The sequence below is a fragment of the Salvelinus fontinalis genome, unplaced genomic scaffold (assembly GCF_029448725.1).
Source record: "Salvelinus fontinalis isolate EN_2023a unplaced genomic scaffold, ASM2944872v1 scaffold_0228, whole genome shotgun sequence".
NCBI lineage: Eukaryota > Metazoa > Chordata > Actinopteri > Salmoniformes > Salmonidae > Salvelinus > Salvelinus fontinalis.
Genome location: NW_026600437.1, coordinates 93,080 through 114,792, shown reverse-complemented (window position 1 = coordinate 114,792; position 21,713 = coordinate 93,080). Strand labels below are relative to the sequence as shown.

At 45.6% G+C, this 21,713-nt stretch overlaps 1 protein-coding gene across 1 annotated transcript in view; it reads right to left on the bottom strand.

The window, feature by feature from the left end:
- Positions 1–21,713, bottom strand: part of LOC129844773 (voltage-dependent calcium channel subunit alpha-2/delta-1-like) — a 127,500-nt gene that overhangs the window by 23,472 nt on the left and 82,315 nt on the right. Inside the window, exons 5-6 of the mRNA XM_055912878.1 lie at positions 17,243–17,278; positions 16,342–16,474 (exon numbers count right to left, since the gene is read on the bottom strand). Of these exons, the coding sequence (XP_055768853.1) occupies positions 16,342–16,474; positions 17,243–17,278 (169 nt within the window). The remainder of the gene's footprint in view (positions 1–16,341; positions 16,475–17,242; positions 17,279–21,713) is intronic.

Genomic DNA, 21,713 nt, shown 5'->3' with positions numbered 1-21,713 from the left:
GGAGAGCGAACCAGGGACGGGAGAAAGGAGAGCGAACCAGGGACGGGAGAAAGGAGAGCGAACCAGGGACGGGAGAAAGGAGAGCGAACCAGGGACGGGAGAAAGGAGAGCGAACCAGGGACGGGAGAAAGGGGAGCGAACCAGGGACGGGAGAAAGGAGAGCGAACCAGGGACGGGAGAAAGGAGAGCGAACCAGGGACGGGAGAAAGGAGAGCGAACCAGGGACGGGAGAAAGGAGAGCGAACCAGGGACGGGAGAAAGGAGAGCGAACCAGGGACGGGAGAAAGGAGAGCGAACCAGGGACGGGAGAAAGGAGAGCGAACCAGGGACGGGAGAAAGGAGAGCGAACCAGGGACGGGAGAATGGAGAGAGAACCAGGGACGGGAGAATGGAGAGAGAACCAGGGACGGGAGAAAGGAGAGAGAACCAGGGATGGGACCCTTAGGGAAAAACCACATGAATTACACATGAACACTTGTGAAGTGTTCAAAAAATACATGTTTTCATGTGATCACGTGATCTTGTGTGAAGTTAATGTGATAACATGTGACAACATGTGAAACTACACATGTGAAAACGTAATCACATCTGAAGTGTTCCAAAAACATGTTTTCACATGTAAAAATGTATGGGAAATCATGTGATTTTCCACACGTGAAATCATGTGCTTTTTTCTGTAACGGGTGAATGGAGAGAAACAAGAGGGAGAGGGCATAGGAGGGTCAGGAGGAGAGAGGGAGAGGGCATAGGAGGGTCAGGAGGAGAGAGGGAGAGGGCATAGGAGGGTCAGGAGGAGAGAGGGAGAGGGCATAGGAGGGTCAGGAGGAGAGAGGGAGGGCATAGGAGGGTCAGGAGGAGAGAGGGAGAGGGCATAGGAGGGTCAGGAGGAGAGAGGGCATAGGAGGGTCAGGAGGAGAGAGGGAGAGGGCACAGGAGGGTCAGGAGGAGAGAGGGCACAGGAGGGTCAGGAGGAGAGAGGGAGAGGGCACAGGAGGGTCAGGAGGAGAGAGGGAGAGGACACAGGAGGGTCAGGAGGAGAGAGGGAGAGGACACAGGAGGGTCAGGAGGAGAGAGGGAGAGGGCATAGGAGGGTCAGGAGGAGAGAGGGAGAGGGCACAGGAGGGTCAGGAGGAGAGAGGGAGAGGGCATAGGAGGGTCAGGAGGAGAGAGGGAGAGGGCATAGGAGGGTCAGGAGGAGAGAGGGAGAGGGCATAGGAGGGTCAGGAGGAGAGAGGGAGAGGGCATAGGAGGGTCAGGAGGAGAGAGGGAGAGGGCATAGGAGGGTCAGGAGGAGAGAGGGAGAGGGTATAGGAGGGTCAGGAGGAGAGAGGGATGAGGGGAGCGGACAGACAGAGAGGACATGAAAACAACCAAGTAGAGAAGAGAGTTGACAGAGGAGTGTCCTGAGACTGGAGTGAATAGAGGAGGACAAAAGGATGAATTGATGAAGAGAAAGGAGGAGAAGAAGAAACCATCAGAAAACTGGGACTATCACAGAGATGACATGGCAGTCATTCTGTGTCTTGGCCAGCTGCCGTGGTCCTATCAGCACTGTAATTACTCCACTTGGCTGTGATTACAGTATCAGAAAGGGGCTGTGGTGAAAGCCTGCAATCATCCTATCAGAGAGAGCCTTTCACTCAACGATACTCACCATTCACTACTACTGCACTCCCTGGGCCCTGTTCCAACACTAACCTCCTTTTCGCAAGCGCATTTGGTTTTTGCCTCAATCTTGAGTCAATGGGAGATTTGCGTGGAGATTTTAATGAAGATGTCATGTTAGGATTTGGCCCACTTGCTTAGCCTAAAGCTATTTTCACACAAGCAACAGGTTCTCAAGATGACCAATTCTGTATATTCGCCTTGAGCCGTCAGCTGACTATCACATATCACCAACCATCGCAACTCGGGGCTTCCTCGGCTAGGCGAGAGCCCAAATTTTGTCCCAGGCTCCAGGCTCTGCCAGAAGGGTAAGATGAGGTTGAGAGTTTTCCAGGAGGTTTGTCACCGAGTGGAGAGTTGTGTGTGAGTAGCGGTGTGTGTGTGTGTTTGTATGTCTGCTCTCGCCTGGGCTATTCAATGAATAATTGCAGCTGGAGGGTAAGAGACACCCACAGAAACACAAAGGTTAGGGCTTTGGGATTATCAAACACCCCTTTGCCTCGTGTGTGTGTTTGTGTGTTCATGTGTGTTCATGTGTGTGAGAGAGAATTAATGAGTTGTGTGTTTGTGTCACAGTCCTATGATTGTGTGGTTCCTCCCTGTGGGATGTATTCACACTGTTATTAAAACTACTTCCTTCACTCTGTGATATGTTCACACTGTTATTCAAAGTGTTTTCTGTCCAATGGTACCAATTATATGCATATCCTGTCTTCAGAACCTGAGCAACAGGCAGTTTACTTTTGGCACGTCAGTCAGGCGGAAATGGAGAAAAAAGGACCCTAACCCTAAGTATTAAAGCTACTTCATTCACTCTGGGATGTGTTCACACTTATTAAAGCTACAGTGGCTTGTTCCCCCCCCTTGGCATTTTTCCTATTTTGTTGCCTTACAACCTAGAATTAAAATGGATTTTTGGGGGGTTTGTATCATTTGATTTGCACAACATGCCTACCACTTTGAAGATGCTAAATATTTCTTTCAGAACAGGTGTATATATATGCTGAGATCATGTGACACTTAGATTGCACACAGGTTGACATTATTTAACAAATGATGTGACTTCTGAAGGTAATTGTTTGCACCAGATCTTATTTAGGGGCTTCATAGCAAAGGGGGTGAATACATATGCACGCACGAATTTTCCATTTTTATATAGATTTTTTTTAAGTTACATTTTTCTTTTCACTTCACCAATTTGGACTATTTTGTGTATGTCCTTGTCCATTACATGAAACCAAAAATAAATATCCATTTAAGGTTGTAATCAACAAAATAGGAAAAACGCCAAGGGGGATGAATACTTTTACAAGGCACTGACCACCCTGCATACCACTGCTGGCTTGCTTCTGAAGCTAAGCAGGGTTGGTCCTGGTCAGTCCCTGGATGGGAGACCAGATGCTGCTGGAAGTGGTGTTGGAGGGCCAGTAGGAGGCACTCTTTCCTCTGGTCTAAAAAATATCCCAATGCCCCAGGGCAGTGATTGGGGACACTGCCCTGTGTAGGGTGCCGTCTTTCGGATGGGACGTTAACCTGTTGAGGCTGGGGGCGCTGTTGTCACTATTTATGGTAATCGTGTAATTTTTGAAACGGCTTCCTACAAAATTCTTGATCGTACAATATGCATATTATTATTATTATTGGATAGAAAACAGTCTATAGTTTTTATAGGAGTTGAAATTTTGTCTCTATGTGGAACAGAACCCATTCTACAGCAATTTCCCTGACATGGAGTCAGATTTCAGAAATTTTGGCCACTGTTCTGGAGTCAGTTTTAAAGCCAATGTTATTCCTATGAGTATACGGACACTGCTTACGTCTTCCCCTGGATGCCTTTACGTGATGACGATTTGAATGGGGTCGATTGCGCGTTCACAGGCACTATAAATTAAAAAACCCTGTAGCTAGTAAGTCTTTTGGAGCTGCGTCATGCGCGTGGAGGACACCGACCCGCACCTGTTCCAAGCATTAGTGTTGGGAGTAATCTTTCTCCGGTCATGTTAAGACTCATTATAGGAGTTAAAAACATCATAAGGTAGTTAATTTAAAGCGTTTTATAGCAATTTATATCCGTTTAGTGCGATTTTGGGACATTTATTTCTGAAACGCTGTGAATCGCCGGGCACGCTTCCAGTTCATCCCGAACGCAGTTGGCATTTCCACATGGCAAGAGGACAGCTTTCCACCAAAAGACGATTAGACCCAAGAAAGGATCCTTTGCCCAAGATACTGATGGAAGAACAGCTCAAAGTAGGACATTTTTATTATGATAAATCGTGTTTCTGTCGAAAAATGTTAGTGGCTTAGGACGCCATGTTTTTTGACGTAGCTTCGCTTGGCGCAAACTGTATTGAAAAGTAAGGATAATTTAAAAAATGTAATTCCGCGATTGTATTAAGAATTAAATTGTCTATCAATCGCTGTCCACCCTATATTTTTTAGTCACGTTTATGAGTATTTATGTATACGAGTAGATCACTGTCTAATATGGCGCACGGACATTTTCTCACCAGCTGGGCTACTTTCCCCATTGTCTAACCATGATTTTGGTGGCTAAATATGCACATTTTCGAACAAACTGTATATGCATGTTGTAATGTGATGTTACAGGGGTGTCATCTGAAGAATTCTGAGAAGGTTAGTGAAAAAAATAATATATTTTGGCGATGTTTACGTTATCGCTCACTTTGGCTAGAATTAATGCTGGGGTAATGTTTGCACATGTGCTATGCTAATATAACGATTTATTGTGTTTTCGCTGTAAGACACTTAGAAAATCTGAAATATTGTCTGTATTCACAGGATCTGTGTCTTTCGATTAGTGTATGCTGTGTATTTTTACGAAATGTTTGATGATTAGTGAGTAGGTAAACACGTTGCTCTATGTAGTTATTCTAGTCCATTTGTGACGGTGGGTGCAATTGTAACCTATGCCATCTACCTGAAATATGCACATTTTTCTAACAAAACCTATCCCATACCATAAATATGTTATCAGACTGTCATCTGATGAGTTTTTTTCTTGGTTAGGGGCTATAAATATCTTAGTTTAGCCGAATTAGTGATAGCTACTGTTGTTGGTGGACAAAGAAAAATGGTGGATTATGCTAATGTGTTTTTAGCTAATAGATTTACATCTTTACATATTGTGTCTTCCCTGTAAAACATTTTAAAAATCGGACATGTTGGCTGGATTCACAAGATCTGTGTCTTTCATTAGCTGTATTGGACTTTAATGTGTGAAAGTTAAATATTTAAAAAAAAAATTTTTTTTGAATTTCGCGGCTCTGCCTTTTCAGTGGGGGTGGGGGGGGGAGTGCCGCTAGCGGCACCCTCATCCTAGACAGGTTAAACGGGTGTCCTGACTCTCTGAGGTCATTAAAGATCCCATGGCACTTATCGTAAGAGTAGGGGTGTTAACCCCGGTGTCCTGGCTAAATTCCCAATCTGACCCTCAAACCATCATGGTCACCTAATAATCCCCAGTTTACAATTGGCTCATTCATCCCCCTCCTCTCCCCTGTAACTATTCCCCAGGTCGTTGCTGTAAATGAGAACGTGTTCTCAGTCAACTTACCTGGTAAAATAACGGTAAATAATAATAATAATAATTCACTCTGGGATGTGTTAACACTGTTATTAAAGCTACTTCATTCACCCTGGGATGGGTTCACACTGTTATTAAAGCTACTTCGTTCATCCTGGACATCTCTGCCCAAGGCACCGTCTGTCAAAGTCCACTCTGAGACTGGGTCTGGTACCATCAACACACAGACTGTACACACCACCTGACGGGCTGACCAATCAGGACCCAAGGCCACAAAAAGGATAATTCTGCTTCTAAGGAGGGTAAGTAAGGGAAACCCACACGTGCCCAAGGCTGTCCTAAGGGAATGACATCAGAGCCATGTATTGAGAGAGTTGAGTCATTGTGGTTTCTGCACTATGATGCATTTACATGACACTACGTGGCTTTGAATTACATCGAGAATTTAATAGGATCTCTGTGAGATGACCATTGTTGCCAAACATGATAATAGATCCCCTCAAATTAGTGCTCAGGCCTTTCTGGTGCTGCTTACCGGTCTAACTAAATAACTACACACACAGACACACACCAAAAGATGTCCAAAATAAGAATGTTCAGTAAGTCAGAGGGCCAATTGTGTCAAAGATGGAGAAATACAGAGAAGGGAGGGAGAGATACATAGAAGGGAGAGAGAGATATGGAGAGATACAGAGAAGGGAGAGAGTGTAACGGCTTTCCTCCTCCTCTTCATCAGAAGAGGAGGAGCAGGGATCGAACCAAAATGCAGCTGAGTTTGACGACATGATTTATTAAAGAAAAACACGAACTTGACTATACACTAACAAAACAAATAAACGGTGTAGACAGATCTGAACGACGGACTCACATAACACACGAGAACGCACGAACAGGGAAAAAAAGCCTACACATAAATGACACTGAACAAACAAACCGAAACCAGTCCCGTGTGGCGCAACGACATACACAAACACAGGAGACAATCACCCACCACGAACACTATGAAAACACCTACCTAAATATGACTCTTAATTAGAGGAACGCCAAACACCTGCCTCTAATTAAGAGCCATACCAGGCAACCCATAAACCAACATAGAAACAGAAAACATAGAATGCCCACCCAAACTCACGTCCTGACCAACTAACACATATAACAAACTAACAGAAATAGGTCAGGAACGTGACAGAGAGAGAGATATGGAGAGATACAGAGAAGGGAGAGAGATATATGGAGAGATACAGAGAAGGGAGACAGATATATGGAGAGATACAGAGAAGGGAGAGAGAGATACAGAGAGATACAGAGAAGGGAGAGAGAGATACAGAGGAGGGAGAGAGAGATACAGAGGAGGGAGAGAGAGAGATATGGAGAGATACAGAGAAGGGAGAGAGAGATACAGAAGGGAGGGAGAAATGTGGAGAAGAGAGGGAGAGATGTGAAGAGATACAGAGAAGGGAAAGAGAGATATGGAGAGATACATAGAAGGGAGGGGGAGATACGGAGAAGAGAGGGAGAGATACGGAGAAGAGAGGGAGAGATACGGAGAAGAGAGGGAGAGATACGGAGAAGAGAGGGAGAGATACGGAGAAGAGAGGGAGAGATACGGAGAAGAGAGGGAGAGATACGGAGAAGAGAGGGAGAGATACGGAGAAGGGAGAGAGAGGTATGGAGAGATACAGAGAAGTGAGGGAGAGATATGGAGAAGGGAGGGAGATATGTGAAGAGATACAGAGAAGGGAGAGAGAGATATGGAGAGATACAGAGAAGGGAGGGAGAGATATGGAGAAGAGAGGGAGAGATACGGAGAAGAGGGAGAGATACGGAGAAGAGGGAGAGATACGGAGAAGAGAGGGAGAGATACGGAGAAGAGAGGGAAAGATACAGAGAAGAGAGGGAGAGATATGGAGAGATACAGAGAAGGGAGGGAGAGATATGGAGAAGAGAGGGAGAGATATGGAGAAGAGAGGGAGAGATGCGGAGAAGGGAGAGAGAGATATGGAGATATACAGAGAAGAGAGGGAGAGATACGGAGAAGGGAGAGAGAGGTATGGAGAGATACAGAGAAGTGAGGGAGAGATACAGAGAAGGGAGGGAGAGATATGGAGAAGAGATGGAGATATGTAAAGAGATAGAGAGATATGGAGAGATACAGAGAAGGGAGAGAGAGATATGGAGAGATACAGAGAAGGGAGGGAGCGATATGGAGAAGAGAGGGAGAGATACGGAGAAGAGAGGGAAAGATACAGAGAAGAGAGGGAGAGATATGGAGAGATACAGAGAAGGGAGGGAGCGATATGGAGAAGAGGGAGAGATATGGAGAAGAGAGGGAGAGATACGGAGAAGAGAGCGAGAGATACAGAGAAGAGAGCGAGAGATACAGAGAAGAGAGGGAGAGATATGGAGAGATACAGAGAAGAGAGGGAGAGATATGGAGAAGAGAGGGAGAGATATGGAGAAGAGAGGGAGAGATATGAGGAAGAGATATGGAGAAGAGAGGGAGAGATATGGAGAAGAGAGGGAGAGATATGGAAAAGAGAGGGAGAGATATGGAAAAGAGAGGGAGAGATTTGGAGAAGAGAGGGGGAGATATGGAGAAGAGAGGGAGAGATACGGAGAAGAGAGGGAGAGATGCGGAAAAGGGAGAGAGAGATATGGAGAGATACAGAGAAGGGAGGGAGAGATATGGAGAAGAGAAAGAGATATATGGAGAAGAGAAAGAGATATGTGAAGAGATACAGAGAAGGGAGAGAGAGATATGGAGAAAAACAGATAAGGGAGAGAGAGATATGGAGAAGAGAGGGAGAGATTTGGAGAGATACAGAGAAGAGAGAGAGATACAGAGAAGAGAGGGAGCGATATGGAGAGAAACGGAGAAGGGTGGGAGAGATATGGAGAAGAGAGGGAGAGATATGGAGATAAACAGAGAAGGGTGGGAGAGATATGGAGAAGAGAGGGAGAGATATGGAGATAAACAGAGACGGGTGGGAGAGATATGGAGATAAACAGAGAAGGGTGGGAGAGATATGGAGATAAACAGAGACGGGTGGGAGAGATATGGAGATAAACAGAGAAGGGTGGGAGAGATATGGAAATAAACAGAGAAGGGTGGGAGAGATATGGAGATAAACAGAGAAGGGTGGGAGAGATATGGAGATAAACAGAGACGGGTGGGAGAGATATGGAGATAAACAGAGAAGGGTGGGAGAGATATGGAGATAAACAGAGAAGGGTGGGAGAGATATGGAGAAGGGAGGGAGAGATGGAGAGATACCGAGAAGGGAGGGAGAGAAATGGAGATAAACAGAGGGAGAGAGAGATAAACAGAGGGAGAGAGAGATAAACAGAAGGGAGAGATATGGAGAGAAAGAAATGTGTTCTTCTCAGCTTAACATACGACAAGCCCAATGTATTGAGCAGAGTAAACGAAAGAAGAAAAATATTTGTACGCTACGAGCTTCGCCACAGGGACTGTGACATCACAACAGACAGATCACACACACTTTTTGTTGCATACTCATACACACACCCTAATAAACACACACACCCTCAGAGTGTCTGAGCTCGTCTGGGCCAGTGTATGTATGGAGTTGACAGGTGACACACAGGGTTGACGCTAACGGGCATCAGGCGAGTCAGAGTTCCATTTCCAAACTGAGCCTCCAACACTCATACTACACAAGCCAATCTTCCTAATGAGTGAGAACACACACACACATGCGCGCACACACACACACACACACACATACTATTTCAATCTCGTGCACACAAACACTCATTTTCAATCTCAAACCCATACCAATAGGCACGGGCGCACACACAAACACATGTCCCTATTCCCCACCCACACCAAATCAGCAGGGAGAAAGGCTCCAATCAGCAGGCCCCACTGTGGAGGAGTGACAGCCTCTACACCCTGCTATTATTAGACTGAACTGGAGAGCAGAGAGAGAGAGCAGGAAGAGAGGGAGAGAGAAGAAGGATGGGGAGAGAGGGAAGAAATGGAGAGAGGGGAGATGTCGAAGAGACGGAGAGAGGGGGGGACATAGGGAAAAGACGAAGAGACAGAGGGGGGAGATGGAGAAGAGACGGAGAGAGAGGAGGAGATGGAGAAAGTGATGGATAGAGTGAACAAACCAAAGCAAAGAGAGAAAGGACAGGAGTGTGAAAGTCAAAGGAGGGAAATATGGGTAAAAAGATACATTAGAATAGAATGTGAGAGAAAGAGAGATTGAAAGAGAGAGGGGGGGTGGGACACCTCATCAAACCTTGATTCAGCCATCAAACCCACAAGGACACTTGGCCTAGTCTAGACATTGTAATCAACTTACCACCCCGCCTATCTACACACACACACACCACCCAGCCCACTCTGGCGCCCACACACACACACACACACACCTCCATGGCAACGATGACAGCACCAGCCGGCTGAAGTAGCATTAATGTGGCAGCCCATCCTAGGAGAGAGAGAGGGATAGAGGAATGTAGGGAGAGGTAGAGGGATATAGGAATGTAGGGAGAGGTAGAGGGATAGAGGAATGTAGGGAGAGGTAGAGGGATATAGGAATGTAGGGAGAGGTAGAGGGATAGAGGAATGTAGGGAGAGGTAGAGGGATATAGGAATGTAGGGAGAGGTAGAGGGATAGAGGAATGTAGGGAGAGGTAGAGGGATAGAGGAATGTAGGGAGAGGTAGAGGGATAGAGGAATGTAGGGAGAGGTAGAGGGATATAGGAATGTAGGGAGAGGTGGAGGGATAGAGGAATGTAGGGAGAGGTAGAGGGATATAGGAATGTAGGGAGAGGTAGAGGGATAGAGGAATGTAGGGAGAGGTAGAGGGATAGAGGAATGTAGGGAGAGGTAGAGGGATAGAGGAATGTAGGGAGAGGTAGAGGGATAGAGGAATGTAGGGAGAGGTGGCGGGATAGAGGAATGTAGGGAGAGGTGGCGGGATAGAGGAATGTAGGGAGAGGTGGCGAGATAGAGGAATATAGGGAGAGGTAGAGGGATAGAGGAATATAGGGAGAGGTAGAGGGATAGAGAATATAGGGAGAGGTAGAGGGATAGAGGGATGAGTAACACAGAAGATCGCCGCCATAAACAATCGGACGAATAGAGGAAGGGACAGACAGGCTGTGACTGTGGGGTGCGTCGCTAAATCCCCCATTAGCCCCTCAGAGCCACAGTGAGAGAAAGATAGAGAGAGAAAATGTGTGTGTGAGTGAAAAGGAGAGAAAGAGCAGGGAGAAAGCAAAAAAAGAGGGGACAGAGAAAGAGAGCGAATGAGACCACCAGAGCGAGAGGAAAAGAGAGGGATGAATCATTCCTGGACCCCCTCCCCCCCGTGTTGTTATTTTGGCTCTGTACTCTAGCAATTTGGATTTGAAATTATCACCTTATAAATACTTCCAAATTTGACGTTTGCAACAACTTCGAAATTTGAGGGTTAAGAAACGGATGAAAGTCTAATTCTGACGTGAGACTGAGACGTGGTAGCTTTTTGTACCTAGTCCCTCCCCCCCTTTTAGGGGACCAAAAATATTGTGACAAATTCACATATGTGTATTAAAGTAGCAAATACTTAACTTTCTACTACTTTAATACACAAGTGAATTTGTCCCAGTACTTTTGGTCCCCTAAAATTGGGGGACTATGAACAAAAAGTGCTGTAATTTCTAAAACGTTGCACCCGATATGAATGAAAATACCCCCAAAATATAAGCTGACAGTCTGCACTTTAATCCTCATAGCCATTGTATAAATTCTAATCCAAAGTGCTGGAGTACAGAGCCAAAACAACGAAAAGTGTGTCACTGTCCCAATACTTTTGAAGCTCACCTTATACTGGCCCACTACACACTATCTGAGCCAGTAACTAAATGACGAATAAATACATCCATAACCTCAGGTATGCATACTTGTGTGTGTGTGTGTGTGTGTGTGTGTGTCCCCATACATGCGCAGGGTGCCCTGTGTCCTCAGTGTGCCCATGCTAAAAGAGGCCCCAGGGGTACAAGGTCACTGAGAGCCTCTCTATCATCCCTGTAGTCACCCAGCCGTACACTACAACCCCCATTCTAGTCATTCAGAGCAACACACTGATGGAGCGTACGCGTGCGCACACACACACACACACACAGAACCACGTGCACACACACACACACACACACACACCGCTAAAACCAGGCCATCTAAATCACCTCAATCAACACCATCAGAATTCCCACAAATCACACCTCCTGTTCATTTTCACACCACGACCTTGTTGGAACTGAAACTGAGTCTGGATCAATGAGTGTTGTGACATCCAGTCTTCTCTCGATAAAGCCTACAGAAATAGCCCTGGTCTGGGAACAGATCATGATAGATCACACTGTTCCCTGTTTGGAGTGGTTTTCACTGTTGTCCCCTATAAAAAATCAATAAATAAGCACAAACTTTTTATCCACATAGGGACGTTCACCTAGTGTTAAGAGGAGGGAGTCAACACATATCCCTAGAATAGGCCTTGGCCTAGAGTGAGTTGGGTGTGAAGACATGGAGAACATAGACACCTAGTGGCATAATGAACATAGACACCTAGTGGCATAATGAACATAGACACCTAGTGGCATAATGAACATGGACACCTAGTGGCATAATGAACATGGACACCTAGTGGCATAATGAACATGGACACCTAGTGGCATAATGAACATGGACACCTAGTGGCATAATGAACATGGACACCTACTGGCATAATGAACATAGACACCTACTGGCATAACGAACATGGACACCTACTGGCATAACGAACATGGACACCTACTGGCATAATGAACATAGACACCTAGTGGCATAATGAACATGGACACCTACTGGCATAACGAACATGGACACCTAGTGGCATAACGAACATGGACACCTAGTGGCATAACGAACATGGACACCTAGTGGTATAATGAACATGGACACCTAGTGGCATAATGAACATGGACACCTAGTGGCATAATGAACATAGACACCTACTGGCATAATGAACATAGACACCTAGTGGCATAACGAACATGGACACCTAGTGGCATAATGAACATGGACACCTAGTGGCATAATGAACATGGACACCTAGTGGCATAACGAACATGGACACCTAGTGGCATAACGAACATGGACACCTAGTGGTATAATGAACATGGACACCTAGTGGCATAATGAACATGGACACCTAGTGGCATAATGAACATAGACACCTACTGGCATAATGAACATAGACACCTAGTGGCATAACGAACATGGACACCTACTGGCATAATGAACATGGACACCTAGTGGCATAACGAACATGGACACCTAGTGGCATAATGAACATGGACACCTACTGGCATAATGAACATAGACACCTACTGGCATAACGAACATGGACACCTAGTGGCATAATGAACATGGACACCTACTGGCATAATGAACATGGACACCTAGTGGCATAACGAACATGGACACCTAGTGGCATAACGAACATGGACACCTAGTGGTATAATGAACATGGACACCTAGTGGCATAATGAACATGGACACCTACTGGCATAATGAACATGGACACCTACTGGCATAACGAACATGGACACCTAGTGGCATAATGAACATGGACACCTAGTGGCATAATGAACATGGACACCTAGTGGCATAATGAACATAGACACCTACTGGCATAATGAACATGGACACCTACTGGCATAACGAACATGGACACCTAGTGGCATAACGAACATGGACACCTAGTGGCATAATGAACATAGACACCTAGTGGCATAATGAACATAGACACCTACTGGCATAATGAACATGGACACCTACTGGCATAATGAACATGGACACCTACTGGCATAACGTACATGGACACCTAGTGGCATAACGAACATGGACACCTACTGGCATAACGTACATGGACACCTAGTGGCATAACGAACATGGACACCTAGTGGCATAACGAATATAGACACCTAGTGGCATAATGAACATAGACACCTAGTGGCATAATGAACATGGACACCTACTGGCATAATGAACATAGACACCTACTGGCATAATGAACATAGACACCTAGTGGCATAATGAACATAGACACCTACTGGCATAATGAACATAGACACCTAGTGGCATAATGAACATAGACACCTAGTGGCATAATGAACATGGACACCTACTGGCATAATGAATATGGACACCTACTGGCATAACGAACATAGACACCTACTGGCATAACGTACATGGACACCTACTGGCATAATGAACATAGACACCTACTGGCATAACGAACATAGACACCTAGTGGCATAATGAACATAGACACCTAGTGGCATAATGAACATAGACACCTAGTGGCATAATGAACATGGACACCTAGTGGCATAACGAACATAGACACCTAGTGGCATAACGAACATAGACACCTAGTGGCATAACGAACATAGACACCTAGTGGCATAACGAACATGGACACCTAGTGGCATAACGAACATAGACCCCTACTGGCATAATGAACATGGACACCTAGTGGCATAAAGAACATAGACACCTAGTGGCATAATGAACATAGACACCTAGTGGCATAATGAACATAGACACCTAGTGGCATAATGAACATAGACACCTAGTGACATAATGAACATAGACACCTAGTGGCATAATGAACATAGACACCTAGTGGCATAATGAACATAGACACCTAGTGGCATAATGAACATAGACACCTAGTGGCATAATGAACATAGACACCTAGTGGCATAATGAACATAGACACCTAGTGGCATAATGAACATAGACACCTAGTGGCATAATGAACATAGACACCTAGTGGCATAATGAACATAGACACCTAGTGGCATAATGAACATAGACACCTAGTGGCATAATGAACATAGACACCTAGTGGCATAATGAACATAGACACCTAGTGGCATAATGAACATAGACACCTAGTGGCATAATGAACATAGACACCTAGTGGCATAATGAACATAGACACCTAGTGGCATAATGAACATAGACACCTAGTGGCATAATGAACATAGACACCTAGTGGCATAATGAACATAGACACCTAGTGGCATAATGAACATAGACACCTAGTGGCATAATGAACATAGACACCTAGTGGCATAATGAACATAGACACCTCCGAGGCCTAAGCAAAAAAGCAAGAATGTGGTGCACGCACACGCCACCACCAAATGAAACAGTGAGATAGGAGAGTGGAAGGGACGACACCATTTAGATGGAACTAGCCGGTGACAATACTACGGGCTGATTATCTGCACAAAATGTCATCACTGAGATAGCAGGCTCTACATCTCAAGCAAAAAACAACATCAGCAATGCACTCACCATCTGTCGTTGTTCATGTGACACGGACATGCTACAGCATTCAGAGACTGTACCGTGGCTAAGGTGCACACGGAGCAAGGAGACACTGCCTGGGATATGTCTGTTGATGAGCTGGAAGTGTTCATTTCAATCCTGTATGTCCGTGGAGTATTCGGTGGAAAGAGCGAGTGTATGGAAAGCTTCTGGTCAGACATGTATGAGATACTTTTCTTTGGAGAAACCATGTCATGGGATCGCTTCAGAGAGATCATGCATTACCTCCATTTTGATGACAAAGAATCAGAAAATCACCATGGTATCCAACGTAGAAATAATTGACTATTTTTTACTGCCGTCTTATTGACACTTATATTCATTATAATGCTCACTGTTTCTCATTATAATTTTTACTGTTTCTCAAGCACACTTGTCACTTATAATGATGATGTTTAGGATACTGATGTTTCTATCATTTGACCTCGTGTCTTACTGTCCATGCGTCATGGTGAATGTTGTATTTTGGGGTATTTTCATTGTGTTGTTGTTATAAAAATAAGCTGTTAGCGTGTTCCAACACATACGCCTTCTGTTTCATAATTGTAGCAAAGGCACTCCATTAATAAAATGCATTGAACATTTTAATGTTATGTTTTTATTGTTTTTACACATAGCCTAGTCACAAACTAATGAAATAAAAAGTACCTTAGACCTTCATAAACACAACCAAACGATTATTTTCGCAATAGCATATATTAAATGTATTAATTACACTGTTAGAATGTTGTAGTCAAAATGACTGCTCATTAGCTTGAAGGGGGGTCCCTCAAGGCCCAGCTGTTCTAGTGTAAAAGAGATTGAAATTAAAGCAGAAAGAGGAGAGAACGAGTGAGAGGAGGCAGACAAGCAATGAAAGATAATATGTTAAATTGTGAGTGTTAAAGAAAAAGTGGCAGACAGAGCCGAGGGCGATAAGAGGAGTGACAGACAGAGCCGAAGGCGGTAAGACGAGTGACAGACCGAGCCGAGGGCGGTAAGACGAGTGACAGACCGAGCCGAGGGCGGTAAGACGAGTGACAGACAGAGCCGAGGGTGGTAAGACGAGTGACAGACCGAGCCGAGGGTGGTAAGACGAGTGACAGACCGAGCCGAGGGTGGTAAGACGAGTGACAGACCGAGCCGAGGGTGGTAAGACGAGTGACAGACCGAGCCGAGGGTGGTAAGACGAGTGACAGACCGAGCCGAGGGTGGTAAGACGAGTGACAGACCGAGCCGAGGGTGGTAAGACGAGTGACAGACCGAGCCGAGGGTGGTAAGACGAGTGACAGACCGAGCCGAGGGTGGTAAGACGAGTGACAGACCGAGCCGAGGGTGGTAAGACGAGTGACAGACCGAGCCGAGGGCGGGTCAGACAAGCATTAAAGAAGAGCATGATGGAATTAAAATTAAGACTAGAGAAAGACACGGACGCAGAAAGACTGAGAAAGACCCAGAAAGTATCCACACAAGCTTCACACAAGAAAAAAAAATCATGGCAGTTTCATTGACATTCAGTGTGATTCTCTCATGAGGTTGTGGGTGGGAGAGCGAGGAGCAGCTGGTGACCGGGGTGACTCGGAGGCCAGGTCTGCTGCCCAATGGCTGGGCTAGGCAGGGCTAAATTTAGACTGCAAGCATTGGCCGGACCATCAGCTGACTACTACATTCTGAGAAACTGACTGACCAAAATGTCATGGAAACATGCTATAAATACTGTACAATGCGTGTGTGTGTGTGTGTGTGTACTCACAGCCCTCGTATATGTCCGTGGGTATGTGGACTGCTGTGGTGTTGTAGGAGATGAGGCGTCTAAATTGCTCGTCTTCCTTAAACTCTGGATAAAGCCGGTTTGGCTTCTTGACCTCTGTATCATTTGAGTCCAGCTATAAGGGAAAAAGACCAAAGGAATGAGATATTATTGACGCAAATTGGAGGTCAATGGAGAGTATACTGCATGGATTTGGTGAATACAAAGTATTGTGTGTGTGTGTGTGTGTCTGTCACTTTGCATTATGGTGCGTTGTATGATAACACATGCGTGTGTCTGTGTGGCGCTTGCTCCATCTCCTGTGGCTGTGAATAATATTGGCGTGTATTCAGATGCCTGACAGTACTGATCTCCTGTGTCTTGGCCCGTCAAAGCCAGAATGACATCAGTTGTTCAGGAGAGGTGTGTGCCTGCCTGCATGTGTTCCATCACCACACCCCCTGTGGAATTACTATCTGATCCCCAGTATCAAATCAGACAGATGACTTCAGAGGCCAAGGGATGAAGACGATATCACAGGCACAGATACGTGTTCTTGAGATAATCCCTCACACGCACACACACACACACACACACACTAGACATAACATGCATGCACACTCATTTGAACAAGCACATGCAAACAAATACACACATTAACCCTAGCGTACTGTAGCAACTTTTTTGTGTCTTTTCAGGGCTCAAGAGCCTGGGCCACAGCTGGGGGATGTGGGGGATCCTTTAAGGCTATCAATACGCTTTACAACAGGTTTAGTAACCACGGCTACAAAGACAGAGGGTGCAGGTGGGATTTTGTTGAATATACAGACTCAATATGACTCAGATCAAGTCTCTTCACAACACATGTTAAACATGGAGGAAGTAAAAGTAGAAATGTACTCACGTTTTCTTTGGCATAGTAGTAATGGATGTCATCAGGCTATGGAGAAAGGGCGGGAGGGAAGAGAAAGAGAGAGAAATAGAAAGATGTGAAAAACACAGATTTATAAACACAGCAGGTCTTTGGTAGGGGTTTAAATCAATGTGCATTGTAAAGTTTTCAGACATTGTTAGAGTCGTGTGGAAACTGTGTTCCTATTTCATGTTGTTTTCCATTCTCCAGTGTGGTTGTATTATTTTTCTTATTTTGTGAATTCAAGCACTTCTTCACTCTCTGCGTATGTCTATGTGTGTGTCTCACATGCAGGAGTGTCTGTACTCCCCTAATACAGTGTGTGTGTGTGTGTGTGTGTGTGTGTGTGTGTGTGTGTGTGTGTGTTCTCCCCTAATACAGTGTGTGTGTGTGTGTACTCCCTTAATACAGTGTATACAGTGTGTGTGTGTGTGTGTGTGTGTGTGTGTGTGTGTGTGTGTGTGTGTGTGTGTGTGTGTGTGTGTGTGTGTGTGTGTGTGTGTGCTTGACACAAAAGCATCAGTAGTGTTGTAACCAACTCTCTCTTTCATCCGCTGTGCGAGCTTCCTGTCAGAGCACGAGCAAGCCAGGCGCTAACGAGCTAGCCTATCCAGCCTAGCTGACAGATGGACGCCTTGGGGACATGGAGCCGGTTCACTGGTTAGCACCACCTGCCTGCCACCCCCGGCGCTGCAACATGGGGCTAACGCTACATAAAACACAGGCCGGTTCCCCCACCTGTGATCTGCTGGTGGTGTGAGGCTCGATAGTTAGCGCCAGGCCATTAGCGATGAGCTAGGTGTTAGCGATAGACAGTTCTGACAGCGGTGCTCCAGCATCTGCTCACCTCCTGAGAGACAGGCTGCAGTCCTTGCAGAGCTTACACACAAACTCACACACATATACACACACTCTGTCTGTCCATCTTAGTTTCTACTGTATCTCTCATATACTCAGATCCCTGAGGGGTGAAACAGTGTGACCTTAGTGTGTCGCTCCACAACATTAAGATGGCCTGACAGCCATCATGAGGAGGTCTCTTCATGTTAGCTTTGAAGCACTGTGGCTACACTCCCCACCTCCTTAGGTGTGTGTGTGTGTGTGTGTGTGTGTGTGTGTGTGTGTGTGTGTGTGTGTGTGTGTGTGTGTGTGGATGTGAATGAGTTCTGGGGTAAATGTTTTTAAGTGATGTAACTCCTGAGGGAGGGAGGACGTCTTCTGTGCTTTCATACAGAAATGATGTGTGTGTGCAGGATTATTTGATCTCCTACACCAGATTGTGTACACAAATACACATACACACACACACGCACGTACACACACACGCACCCACGGGTGCAGCAAGGACATGGGCCGGTTCACGGAGGACTACGCTGTAACCGCGATGTTGGCCGGACGGATTGAGAAGGAGTGAGGAGGGGGATGAGGAACGGACTGTAGTCACACCACAGCTGTCTGACAGACTGGACGACGGAGCACTCCTCCTAACACTTTCACTGAGCGCGTGCAAGAGCCACATGGAGCCAAGACACTCCTCACGACACGCAACATTGCCTGAGAAAGCCAGTGGTTAAAGAAACTAAAATGAATAGAGAAAACTACATTCAGCCTCGTTTGTCGCTGCCTGGTTGACACACACACACTTGGGATCAATTAGCTAGCTCAACATAAACAATCTGAAAAAGCCAACCTCCGAGTCCTTTCATCGGTGCAGGCTTAATTGGCCAAGACTAACATGTGCGCTAATATTTGCTCGTTAGTTACAGAAAACGCTGGACTCTCACACTAATGACTCTTCGCCAAGGGATAATTATCCAAGCTAGCCAAGCATCTCCATCCAGTCACACATCCCAAGCCTCAAAGAAGTAGACCACGGCAGCATAAAGCAGGATGAAGCAGATACTTCTTTGTTCCCCACACGTTTCTACTTTGTCCCATACACACGCATGTGCACAGATGGAGCACACACACACTTCCCGTGAGCATGTAGGAATCAGACACGATTCACTTTTAATGGAGAAGAGACATTAAAAGGAGAATTGGAGGCGGTTATAATGACACGGTCCAGGTTAGTTTCAAGCTAATGGGAGGCAATGGAGTTCTCCCACATAGAGGCAGTAAAAAAAATATATATACACTGCTCAAAAAAATAAAGGGAACACTTAAACAACACAATGTAACTCCAAGTCAATCACACTTCTGTGAAATCAAACTGTCCACTTAGGAAGCAACACTGATTGACAATAAATTTCACTTGCTGTTGTGCAAATGGAATAGACAAAAGGTGGAAATTATAGGCAATTAGCAAGACACCCCCCAAAACAGGAGTGATTCTGCAGGTGGTGACCACAGACCACTTCTCAGTTCCTATGCTTCCTGGCTGATGTTTTGGTCACTTTTGAATGCTGGCGGTGCTCTCACTCTAGTGGTAGCATGAGACGGAGTCTACAACCCACACAAGTGGCTCAGGTAGTGCAGTTCATCCAGGATGGCACATCAATGCGAACTGTGGCAAAAAGGTTTGCTGTGTCTGTCAGCGTAGTGTCCAGAGCATGCAGGCGCTACCAGGAGACAGGCCAGTACATCAGGAGACGTGGAGGAGGCCGTAGGAGGGCAACCTCCGCCTTAGTGCAAGGAGGTGCACTGCCAGTTGTCCTGTTGGAAGGTGAACCTTTGTCCAAGTCTGAGATCCTGAGTGCTCTGGAGCAGGTTTTCATCAAGGATCTCTCTGTACTTTGCTCCGTTCATCTTTCCCTCGATCCTGACTAGTCTCCCAGTCCCTGCCGCTGAAAAACATCCCCACAGCATGATGCTGCCACCACCATGCTTCAACGTAGGGATGGTGCCAGGTTTCCTCCAGATGTGACCCTTGGCATTCAGGCCAAAGAGTTCAATCATGGTTTCATCAGACCAGATAATGTTGTTTCTCATCATCTGCGAGTCCTTTAGGTGCCTTTTGGCAAACTCCAAGCGGGCTGTCATGTGGCTTTTACTGAGGAGTGGCTTCCGTCGGGCCACTCTACCATAAAACCCTGATTGGTGGAGTGCTGCAGAGATGGTTGTCCTTCTGGAAGGTTCTCCCATCTCCACAGAAGAACTCTGGAGCTCTGTCAGAGTGACCCTCAGATTCTTGGTCACCTCCCTGACCAAGGCCCTTCTCCCTAGATTGCTCAGTTTTGCCGGGTGGTCAGCTCTAGGAAGAGTCTTGGTGGTTCCAAACTTCTTCCATTTAAGAATGATGGAGACCTTTGTGTTCTTGGGGACCTCCAATGCTGTGGAAATGTTTTGGTACCCTTCTCCAGATCTGTGCATCGACACAATCCTGTCTCGGAGCTCTACGGACAATTCCTTTGACCTCATGGCTTGGTTTTTGCTCTGACATGTACTGTCAACTGTGGGACCTTATATAGACAGGTGTGTGCCTGTCCAGATCATGTCCAATCAATTGAATTTACCACAGATGGACTCCAATTAAGTTGTAGAAACATCTCAAGGATGATCAATGTTAACAGGATGCACCTGAGCTCAATTTCGAGTCTCATAGCAAAAGGTCTGAACACTTATGTAAATAAGGTATTTATGTTTTTTATTTTTAATACATTTGCAAACATTTCTAAAAACCTGTTTTCACTTTGTCATTATGGGGTCTTGTGTGGTCATGATGACGAAAAACATGTTTTTAATCCATTTTAGAATAAGACTAATGTGGAATGTGGAAAAAGGGAAGGGGTCTGAATACTTTCCGAATGCACTTAATGAAGGCTTAATGGGAATTTGAGAGAGTAAGACCCAGTGTGTGCATGGCTCTGAATGTGTCCCAATGCAATGTAATTGAATTCTACTTAATTGAACGCTATTAAAACTCTATTGTCAATCTAATGAGATTTTATACAAAAATTATCATCCAATGTTTTTCTTTTACCAGGTAAGTTGACTGAGAACGCATTCTCATTTACAGCAACAACCTGGGGAATAGTTACAGGGGGAGATGGGGGTGAATGAGCCAATTGGAAGATAGGGATGATTGGGTGGCCATGATGGTATGAGGGCCAGATTGAGAATTTAGCCAGGTTAACACCCCTACTCTTACAATAAGTGACCACAGAGAGTCAGGACACCCGTTTAATGTCCCATCCGAAAGAAGGCACGCTACACAGGGCAATATCCCCAATCACTGGCCCTGGGGCATTGGGATTTGGTTTTTAGACCAGAGGAAAGAATGCATTCTACTGGCCCTCCAGCACCACCTTCAGCAGAATCTGGTCTCCCACCCAGGAACTGACCAGGACCAACCCTGCTTAGCTTCAGAGGCAAGCCAGCAGTGGGATGCAGGGGGGTAAGCTGCTGGCAATTACAACAATCATATATGATCGTGAATGAAATCAATCTCTTCTTATAGAGTTCAAGGCTTCTATAGGTAATGCATCCAGAAATAATGAGGATATTAATAATGTTGATCTAC